This window comes from Morchella importuna (genome assembly GCF_003444635.1).
Source record: "Morchella importuna strain M04M26 chromosome Unknown Morimp01GS011, whole genome shotgun sequence".
NCBI classification, from domain to species: Eukaryota; Fungi; Ascomycota; class Pezizomycetes; order Pezizales; family Morchellaceae; genus Morchella; species Morchella importuna.
The window spans coordinates 974,494-985,729 of NW_025763408.1; the positions used below are offsets into that span (position 1 = coordinate 974,494).

Here is an 11,236-nt window from a genome sequence, read left to right on the forward strand (position 1 = left end):
CCTAAGCTGCAATCGTAAAAGTATTGGGAGTATGTAATGTAGGTGACACACCGTGACATTGGGGCCCATATTCTACGTACTAGTTCAAAGCCTATATACCTCACAGCTCCCTCTAGGAGGAGCATAGTGAAGCAGAAGTAGTATTGTAGAAAGATATCCTATCGAATGGTGGGCAATACCATATATCCAACTGCAAGACTGTTTGGCGGCGAAAGCTGCTGTGTGGAGCTATCGGTTAGTGTTTGGGCATGGCGTCTGGGAACCATAAACGGCGGTGTTTAAGTATGGTTCACGAAAAATAAATACAGCAGCACGAGTGACAACCATCCTTCCCATCCTTCGCATCCTTTCCACCGCCGAACGGAGACGATACAAAGCCCACCCCCCTCCGCTAACTCCATCCGTATGTAACATAATTCTCGCACCCTCAAACTTTTCAAGGCCTCGGTTCGGGCTTTAGACGGAGCGGATGCGAGCGGCATCCGGGCCCCGGGTGGGTCGGAGATTAAAAGTGGGCGGGTGTGCGTGACGGCCTGCAGGGGTCTGTGTGTGTGACAGGAAGGATGTGACGGCGGTGCGGTGCGGATTAAGGTTTTTAAACTTGATGCGAGGAGTTTTGGGGAGGGGGCTGGCTATGTCAAGACTCAAGAGGAGCCTCAGCTTGTGAATTACACTAAACACATCATCCCTCTGTTTTCAGCCATCAGCGGCTCACCACAAAGGATTGTCATCAAAGGTCCGTCAAGTTGGGATGGCAACCAACAACTTTAAAGGTTTATTCACTCACATGTCGACGTGAGGGACCAGATAGGTAGAGCAGATACACGGCCTCGAGTAAAGAAGGCTGCTGGCATTGTCTAAGCTCGGGATGCTTTTTCTTCTGCACCGCTGACCAAGCTTTTCTTCAGGGCTGAGTCTGATTGACCAATCAACCCAGCCAACGGGCAAACCAACCCCCGTTCCCCACCACCCACCTGCCCAATCAGACGCATTCACAGCTCATCACTCGCCGGCAGCCCCTGTATGAATCGCTGGCACCCTGGTTACACGAGTGACTCTGTGACAGGAGGCGCGCACATCACACACACCCGTATCCGTCGCGTATAGATTATATATATATATATATACAGCTGGGGGGATAGCCTTCTCTCTTTTGTGCACACACCACAGACAGATATACAGTATATATACGGATATCCCCTTTTTATTTCGGACCGCAGAGGAAATCATACGCAGGAACGATTGACCGCATTAAACACGGACTGAGAAGAACTAGCTAGAGCAAGATGACCACCGCGACGGAAGAAGAAATAGAGGGGAGCGTGAACAACAACAACAACAACAACAGCAGCAGCAGCAGCACCACGAAAGCCCCGGTGGCAAAGAAGCAATCGATCCCGCAGCTCGTCACCGAGCCCGATAACGCGCAGCCCGCCCTCTCACCAGACAGCCCGCCGTCCCCCCTCAGGCAGCCCACGCCCACACCGTCCTCCGAGAAGCCCCCTCGATCGCCCATTCTCAGTGCAGCACTCCACCCATGCACAACCATCCCCTGCGCAATCACGCACCACAATCTCTCCGCGCTCAAGTCGCTCCTCGAGACGCACCCCATCAATGACCCCAGCATACCACTCCTACACCTCGTGATAATATCCGGCGACGAAGTGATGCTGCTACACCTACTCTCGGTCGGCGCCAACGTGGCCACCGTCTCTGCCGGACAAACACCACTGCTTCTCGCCGCCGAGGAGGGAAAGCCGCGCATGGTCGAACTTCTACTCGCCAGCGGCGCAAGCCTCAAAGCGCGCTGTGAAAAAACTGGATACACGGCGCTACACCTCGCAGCCTTCTACGGGCACCGTGATGTCGTGCAGCTGCTGCTTGAGCGCGGGGCCGACATCGAGGAAACGGTGGGGCGCGGACACACTGCGCTCGTGATGGCCGCGCAGGAGGGACATGTGGATGTTGTGGCCTGGCTGATCGAGAAGGGTGCGCAGGTCTCGGGGCTGTGTGGCGACGGGTTCACGGCGCTGCATTATGCGGCGGCGAACGGCAAAGTGGAGGTCGTGAAGCTCCTGCTGGAGAAGGAGGCGGATGTGAATGCGGCGACGGCGAGGGGGTATACGCCGCTGCATAAGCCGGCGTTCTTTGGGCATCTGGAGACAGTGAAGGCGTTGCTGGATCACAACGTTAATGCGGCTGCGAGGATCGAGGGTGGCCATACGGCGCTGCATCTGGCGGCCCAGGAGGGCTGGGAGAAGGTTGTAGACTTCCTGCTGGAGAAAAACCCGGAGCTTGCGGAGCTCAAGAGCGATATCGGGTCCACGGCGCTACACATGGCCTCTCGGGAGGGCCATTCGGAGGTTGTGAGGGTCCTCCTAAAACGAGGAGTTGACCAAACGGCAGTCGACAAGAGCGGATACACCGCGCTCCACCTCGCAACCTTCTACGGCAAGACACAGGCCGCCGCAGTATTCTTCGAGTCCGGCCCCAACGAGCTGGTAAACCGCCGCGTCAACAGCGGCCACACACCACTGCACATGGCCGCGCAGGAGGACCACGTCGCAGCCATGAAGCTCCTCCTCGAGCACGGCGCCGACATCACCGCGCGCCTCGACAGCGGCTACACCGCGCTGCACAAGGCCGTCGAACGCGGACACGAGGCGGCCGTCACCTTCCTCCTGGAGCACGGCGTGGATGTCGCCGCGCGGCTCAACGACGGCCGTACAGCGCTCCATCTTGCGGCCATTGGTGGGCACGAGGCGATCGTAAGGGTGCTCATTGAGAACGGCGCAGACGTGAAGGCGAAGGCCAAGGACTACCATACAAAGTCGCTCCCGCCATCGCGCGATGGCGCACAGCTGCCCTTATCGCCCCCAAAGACACCAGACAACGATACGACCCCGGCGCCGGCGAGTCGACACCCGTCGATAAAGAAGGGCGTGAAGCAGTTCCTAGAGAAGAGCCGCCTCATCCACGTTGACGAATCCGGCGACACCGCGCTACACCTCGCAATTATCCAGAAGCACCGGCACATTGTCGCACTACTACTCGACAGCGGGGCAGAAGTGAACGGTCGGGGCAAGACGGGCATGACGCCTCTGCAGCTAGCGGCGTCCACGAAGGGCGGCGAGGGGATACTGAAGCTGCTGCTGGAGAAGGGGGCCGACAAGGGCGCGCGGACGGCGGAGGGGAATACGGCGCTGCATTTGGCGGCGGGCGCGGGGAACGAGGGTGGCGTGAGGGTGCTGGTGGAGGAGGGGGCGGAGGTGGCGGTGCGGAATAAGGCTGGGGAGACGCCGGGGGCGCTGGCGGTGGGGGATGGGATGGCGGGGGTGCTGAGTGAGGGGCGGAGGGGCAGGGGACGGTCGTTTTTGGCGAGGTTTAGGAAGGATTTGTAGAGGGTGGTGAAGGGGAAGAAAAGGGGGGGGGGGTGTATATAGAGGTTCTTTTTTATTTATTTAGGGGTTTCGTTTTTCTTTCTCTTTTTGTCTGGTTTTTTTTGGCCGTTTGGTTTTTTGCTTTTCTTTGGTTGCTCGGTTCTTTCCTTTTCGGTTTCCTGGGAAAAATGGGGGTGGGGGGGGGGGGGGGTTTATGTCTTATGTCTCTCTCTTCTTCTCTTTCCTATCTTTCCTATTTTTATCTCTATTTTCGTTTATTTCACGTACCCCGCGGGGACGGGGACAAAATCCATTATAGGGGACTCTTCCACTCTAGTTGGCATGATGCCGAGGGAAATGTGGGGCTGTGGCTAGGTTATATCCGTGTTGTAGGTCGAAGGTCGTGGGCGGGGTGGCGGAGGAGCTGGGCCCGGGGGGATGGGGGGATGGGGGGACGGGGTATAGAAAATCTATATATCTACTCTATGCAGACAATTATTATTATATCGGGGTCATATCAGAGAATAATATACCTTATTGAAGTCTATCCTGTCCGTGGCCGGCCGTGGGGATTGTGATGTGCGATTGAAGGCTGTAGTACTGGTATGTACTCTCTACGTCTGATGTGAGATTGGGGTCCTGTTTCTCCTCCATGTGATAGTACTAGGAGTCTCTATATCCCCCATGACAGGGTGAAAAATGAAACATGTGCACGTATGTACATCCCTTCGTCTGTATTCAGAACTGTAGCACTCTGTGGCAGAAGGCCGATTGGGTAGGATAGTATGTATTTGCACATATAGTTACCCGTTACCAGCTAACTCTGGGCTAAATTTTGTGTACCAGCTAGTTTCCGCGTTCATGAACACTGGAGAGGTTTGTAAATAGTTGGTTTTTGGGAATGCGGACCGTTTGGATCCGTTGGCTCCCAGTCCCATAAAGATCCTACTGTTGGCAATGATTTCGTGAGCTGGTAGTTTTTTTTTTTCATGAGCGGGAGATAACTGTCGATCCCCACACAGTTCTAACGCCGTTTAGTACCTTCTTAACCTCCCCTGCTAAACTACAGATTCGCTAACCCAAGCAATAAATGTCCCCCCTCCATCTCCATATCCACCTCCACCCAGATATGTACGGCGCGGGTGCAAAAAAAAAAAAAAAAAAAAAAAAAAAAAAAAGATATGTGACAGAAGTGGGACTTGAACCCACGCTCGTTTCCGAACCAGGAATTGATGTTAAGAGTTTTAAGACCTTAACCTGGCGCCATAACCAACTCGGCCATCCTGCCATGGTTGCTTGCTGCAACGCAAACATATACAAAGCCGCGCTGCGTCCTGGAGCAGTTAGCTTGAAACAGATTTTTTGGGTTGTTTGGCAAGCGAGGATGTGTGTGTGTGTGGTTAGTCAGCGGACCGGGGGGGGGGGGGGGGGGGGGTAATGATATCTGGGCGGGTTTGCAGGGGATGGGGTTGCTGCGACTGGATGGAGGGTTGGCGCGGTCGGCCGGGTTGGGTGAATCGCGACATTGCTATGTATATAGCTCTTCAGTTCGCAGCATGGTGCCACTGGGACACGAGTATCGAAGTTAAGAAGTAGCTGGTCTATCGAGAGCGGCCGGCTGTAGAACCAGCACAGATGTTAATCTTGCCTCCGGCGGAGAAGGAGTGGAAGTGGAATTTATATAAGCAGTACCCGGGGTGTGTGCGTTTAACATATATAGTTTAACACATCTTGGGAAGACACCCGAATTTTAGCTATGGAGGTGTGAATCAGGATCGAATCGTGTTTCCGCAGGCCGCGCGAGCGGAGACATACATATATATACATGCCCGGCCGACTGAGCGCGGGTACTAAGGCTCGAAAAATGGGGACGGTTTTATTTTCGTGCAGCTGCAGGCGAAGGGTCAGCGGTGTGCGTGTAGTAATAGGCGGATAAGGCCTATATGTAGCTAGTAGCTAGGTCCGGAGAAGTACTGATTATAAAGCTCCAAGGCATTACAGTGCTGTCTCAGAATCCAACCCTCGAGCTCTGGCAGTTCCACCGAATCCGAGCTACCATCCTTTTCTGTAGGTACAGAAATGCGCTGGAAAGCGCATGTTGCTAGCATCTTCATGATCAGTATATACTTCCGTGATCAGTGAGTAGTATAGTCCAGCCACTGAACGTATCGAGAAGTGATTGAATTGATTGATAGTAAGTAGATACATGACTACTCGAGATTCATATACAAGTATAACAAAGACCGACTCCTCCTGCCACCCTACAGTTCCAGTTCCAGTTCGTCATGGTCCAATCCCCAATTCGCCTGATCGACCCGGCGCAACCATCCTCCGCCGGCCCTACCATGACCCCGGCCTCGCGGCCGACGGTCCTGATACACACCCCGACGGACGGCTACATACAGACCTCGACGGTCCTCCACGGCTTTCAGTATAGCCCGTCCGTCAGTCAGCCACCTATAGCTACCGAGTAGTCAATATGTAGCTATAGACAGATGATTCCAGGATCTCACTTAGTAGACAGATGAGCACAGCTACAGTGATCAAGCCGAATTGGTCCCACCAAAAAGCCCTCCTCATCAACCGCAACAGAGCGTAGTTTCGTGCACAATATTGGTATCTGGATCGATGTGCTGCCGTGATAGTTTGGTCAAAATGTGTATATATATATTGCATGTTCAGGGTGAAAACCTTACTAGTGCGGGCCAGATAAGATGTACAACTTTGCAGACGGACAAGATGGATCTTCCTAACCCCCGGTGGTATCTTAGGCTCACTACAGCCCAAGAAGGACACATAGCTAATTAATTGTAAGTACTTCATATGCATGTAAGTTCGTGCCAATATCTTTGCTCGAACTCCCTTCCACACAACCCCCAAGGTTCAATTATCAACCCCAATAACCTTCTAATTCTATACACAACACAAAGCCAACGAACTGGACAACTACAGACCTACATAGCCAAAATCTCTATGCCCTCTTCATCCTCCAGGAGTGTATTGATACCACGACCATGACTATAACCAATGATTCTTATTATGTTTCTGAATCGTAGCGGAAGAGTCCGCCCGAGACAGTCTAGGTCATATATCCATATGTGGGGAAATGTTTTGAATAATTCGATCAAATCCAATTAACCAGGATCGACTGGACCAGGCCCAAGATTCCCATAGAGTTAAGTAGTTAGGTACGTATTAGCTTCTTCAAAGCCTACGTCCTGGGACTCATGGTGATGATCTCAGGGAGGAGTCGTCGATTATGGCTTGATATATAGTTCGAGAGGGCTTGGACTGTGCATGTGAGTTTTTAGCTCGACATGCTCGCTCCTGCATATCAGTACAAGTATCAAAGGGCACGAATACCAACACACAGAGATCCGGAGACAAATCGAACCCGGCAATACGGCACGAAATCGCTACCATCCACTTCGACGATTAAGGCGGGAATCTATGTATTTCAAGGCCTTATTATAATGACAAGCTTCGTCTCCCGTTTTATAGCAAATGCAACCTAACCTTGGATGTGATGCTGCATGCCGGCCTAGTGCTAAGATCAATGATACTAAAAAAAAAAAAGAAGCTCCCATTTCGCCGCTGATGTAAAAGTCCAGAAAGGAAAAGAAAAAAAGAACCAAGTATCCACAAAAGAAGCCAAACAGCAAAGAGGAAAAACTGTAAACCACAGTCAACTCAAACCAACACCCCAGCTAAAACAAACCACAGCCACATCTACCTCCCGCCAATGATACCCCCACATCAAACACCCACACGCTCTCATCCCACCCCGTACTCGCCGCCCACCCCTCCCCACCAAACAGACACCAATCCACGCCCGCACAAAACTCCGTATGCCGATCCATCACCCCCATCATGAGCCCGACCCCCGTACCCCCCACCGCACCGCCAACGCCCCCCAACCCGCCATCATTCCACACCCGCACCGTCATATCATAACTCGCACTCACCAGCACCTCCGCCCAATGGGGGCTCCACGCAATCCTGCGGACCGCATACTCGTGTCCCGCCAGCTCACTCACCGGCCGCGCGGGCTGCCGCACGTCCCACACCCTCACAATCTTGTCCACGCCGGCCGTCGCCACAACGTCCGGCCGGTACTTGTTCCAGTCGTGCGTGAGCACCTCGCCGGGCGCCATGGGGCTCACGGCGATCACCGTCTGCGGCGCCGGCGGCGCCCGCGTGTCGAACAGCCGCAGCGTGCTGTCCGAGGACACGCACGAGAGGAGGTTCGCGGTGTGGGGGCTGAACACGGCGCTGTATGTGCAGCTCCCCACGGGCAGCGTGAGCAGCGAGCGTGACAACGTCGGCGACCACTAGTACCACCCCGCTCACAGCGTCAGCATCCATCCCCCCCAAACCGCCCCCGCACAGCAGTCACACAGACAGATTCAACCTACCAACTTCACCGTTCCATCCCAGCTCGCGCTGCAAAACAAACCCTTATCCACGCCGCCCCACTTTACCGAAAACACCTCGCGGGCATGCTCCTGCCAGCTCGCGATCGGGAACTGTTCGAGCGTGGTGTCGAAAAGCTTTATGCTGCCATCGCCGGACGCGACGGCGAGCTGGTTCTCATGCAGCTCGCTGAAGGCCACGTCGAACAGCGAGTCCTGCGTGTCAAAGTGCTTCTCGGAGACGATGCCCGTGGGCGTGAGACTGAGGATGTACAGGCGCCCATTGCCCACGAGGCCGAAGTTGGCGGAGGCGGCGCAGGCGAGGCGCGAGTCGTAGAAGGGGGAGTATTGGACGGCGTAGCCGTTGAAGCCGGTGGTGCGGTAGTGGAACATGTTGGTCGAGAAGGAGGAGGAGGAGGAGGAGGAGGGTGTGAGGGCGAGGGAGGGGAAGGCGGGGCGGGGAGGACGTCTGCGGGGGTATTAGTTTGGGGTTTGTGCTTCATCTGGACTTGTCTGCTTTACTTATCGCTTGAGTGTCGGCGCCGAGCTTGGGCGGTGTTGCGCGTGTGCCTCGGCTGTTACTGTCGGCTTGGTGACACAAGATAATGTCTCTACTCTAACTGGATTCCAATATCAGAAAATCAATCAAAACATGGAGAGTTCGTAATACTACATAGAAATACATATTCATCTAAAAATAAAATATACTACCACTGCGTTGAAAGCTCTTCCACGACTTCTCTTAGAACCAAACACATAGTAGTATAGAAATAAACCCTTACGCTGGTGGTACGGAATTCAAGCTATGTATGTACTAAGTAGACAAGAGAACCAAACCAACATGGTCCAAGACTGACGCTCTATCACTATCGATACCAAAACAACCATATGAGTACGTCTTATTAACCCGTTCAGCGAGTACCAAAGAGAGGAGGAGGATGGAAAGACCTCCAGCAATACGGACTTGAATCAAGACAGCGACTTGGAATAGCCGTATATACGTTAATAGTATTTAGTAGTATTAATTACAAGTAGTGCTAGCCTATATTGCTAGAGTATACTGCCTAGTAGTAATGATTGAATACACCTTTTCAGCCCTGCACGTAGTCTTACACGGTAATGATTTATCAACACCTTTCCCAGCGCCCAGCGCGACACTCACCTCCCCAATATCTTAATACCAATCCTAATCCCAGTTCCAATCCTATTAAACCCTGATCTCAACCCTCTCTCCTTATCTCCGCTACCCCCCATAACTCATTCCCACCCTCCACCACCACCAACGCCCGCAACCAACCACGCAGCCACGCAACCACGCAACCCAAAATAAAACCCACGATACCGCCAACTCCAACGTGTTCAGTCATAGAATGATGAAAGCTAGGCATCCCGTCCGCTCTGCCATATATAAGCCTCATATCGCCCAGCTAGTACTGCAGTGGGTGACCATGTGGGAATCCTGGGTACTGAACTCGATCTAAACTTTTGTTTTTTTTCGTTGTAGGCCCTGGAGTGTGGGTGGGTGGGGTTACTAGGCGGGGTTTGGGGGATGTTGGGATGGATTTGAGAGGGGATGTTGCGGGTGGGGTGTGGTTTGGCTTGGTTGGTTTTGTTGAGGTTGTCGAATATCAAAAACGTTTTCTCAGCAACCCACCACGAAGATGAAGCTGAAGTTTGAGCACACCCAGCACTAATCGAAAACCCCGGGGTCTGTGCATGCTCTACTAAAAAAAAGTAAAGAACTTGAATCTTGAAATCCAGATTCTACCACCCTGCTACATAATCATTGACCCACCAAAAAAATATAGCTATCATTGATCATGACTATGTAGCTCCGTATATAGTGATTGCTCCAGTAGAGATTTGAGCTCCAGATCTTCGCATTACAAGTGCGACGCCTTACCCCTTGGCCACAAGAGCTGAGTACTGGGGTGAGGGGACTTGGCGGTTATGGGTGTTACTGGGGAGGTTGAGGGGGTTGATATATAAAATTTTGTATGGCGGAGTATGGAGGTGGAGGACCTACATATGTAGGTGTGGGTAGGTAGGTAGGAGGGTGTGGAGGTTGTTGTGAGTATTGTAGGTTAGAATGGAGGGGTGTTGGTGTTGGGAGTGCTTAGTTGGTGTGAGTGTACCGGCGCGGGGGTTTTGAGGAATGGTCTTGATTCTTGAAAAGTACATGTAGACAGAGTGCGGATAACGTATGGGATGATTACATCAGTAGGATGCAGAGTTAAGACCAAAATCTCGAACTTATTCAAGTCGCTTTGGTTTACTCCCGGATATTAGAGAGAATTGGTGAGGGTATAGTAGGTACACGCAGTACCTAGATATAGACCCCAGAATTAATTCGCATGATTGGTCTGATATCTAGCTAGTGCCAGGCCCAGGGCCGGTGATCTTTTAATTATAACTCCAGTTTTCGAAGGCGATATATCGGTGGTTCCTGGGCGCGCGGGTGGGATGTGTGAGTACTTACTAATGTAGGCTTTTGCTAAGCTCTAGACCTCGGCCTACATATTATGTATATGCCGGTTACGGCTTTCTCGGGGGTTATTTTTGAACAAAGTACCATCATATGGCTAGACGTTGATCATGAAGCTACAGATTATGTATTGCCAGGTTACAAAAATAACTACGCACCCCGCATAGCAACCAGACACGACTCTCAATCCGTTTCATTCCGACCATAGACAAGAGTACTACATATAGTTCTCTAACTCTCTAGATTCATAGATATAGAACCATCTTTCCCATATCTATTGTGACTGTCGAAATATACCTACTCTGACGGTTGGTAGTTGTCGTTGGTGCGTAGTTATTTTTGTAACCCGACAATAGCTTTCCGCTCTGTGCTACTTGTTCTTAGTACTGTACATGTCAGTATAATCGGACAACGTCTATTTTGACAATTCTCGTATGATGCATATATGTCTCCTTATGTTCGCCTCTTTAGTACTTTATAAAAAGAACAAAAAAGGGCTGCAGACAGCTAGTCGGCCTTCATTAATTCCTTCTCTGCTCGGCCTTCTGTTCCCGAAAGCGCTCCGTATACATATTAACCACGGCCACATCTATTCATGAGCTGAGCTGCGCCGTGCTCATGCCCAGCAAAGGTATTACCTATTCAGGTATGTTAAAGATAAGAACTACTAATAACTGCTATTAAAGTATTCTCATAAACTCTGCAGTGGTTATGGAGGGTGTCGATCATGAGGGTCTTATATACGATCGAAGTTAGAGAGTTAGAGTCTGGCTCCAGACTACTTCATGGAACTTGACCCGGGAATCGAATACGCCCACGAAGTCTAAACTCAGCTATCTCTCATATGCATCTCTCATTTGCATCTCTCACTCGAGATTAAGTTATGATTTCTGTTGTACCTCATATGCATGTCCGCAGCCGTATACGCGTAGCAGCATAATGATGACTAAGTCGATCAG

General features: G+C 51.8%; 2 protein-coding genes across 2 annotated transcripts; one reads left to right on the forward strand and one right to left on the reverse strand.

Moving 5' to 3' along the window:
* Positions 1–1,286: 1,286 nt before the first annotated feature.
* On the forward strand, positions 1,287–3,401 carry LAJ45_04655 (uncharacterized protein; the record flags this gene model as incomplete). The annotated part of the gene is made up of 1 exon (XM_046114232.1): positions 1,287–3,401. The coding sequence occupies one exon, from the start codon at positions 1,287–1,289 to the stop codon at positions 3,399–3,401; it is 2,115 nt and encodes a 704-aa protein (XP_045972754.1).
* Positions 3,402–6,591: 3,190 nt separating this feature from the next.
* On the reverse strand, positions 6,592–8,185 carry LAJ45_04656 (uncharacterized protein; the record flags this gene model as incomplete). The annotated part of the gene is made up of 4 exons (XM_046114233.1): positions 6,592–6,671; positions 6,744–6,796; positions 7,149–7,711; positions 7,796–8,185. 4 exons carry the CDS (start codon positions 8,183–8,185, stop codon positions 6,592–6,594), a joined length of 1,086 nt encoding a protein of 361 aa, XP_045972755.1.
* Between the last annotated feature and the right edge of the window lie 3,051 nt (positions 8,186–11,236).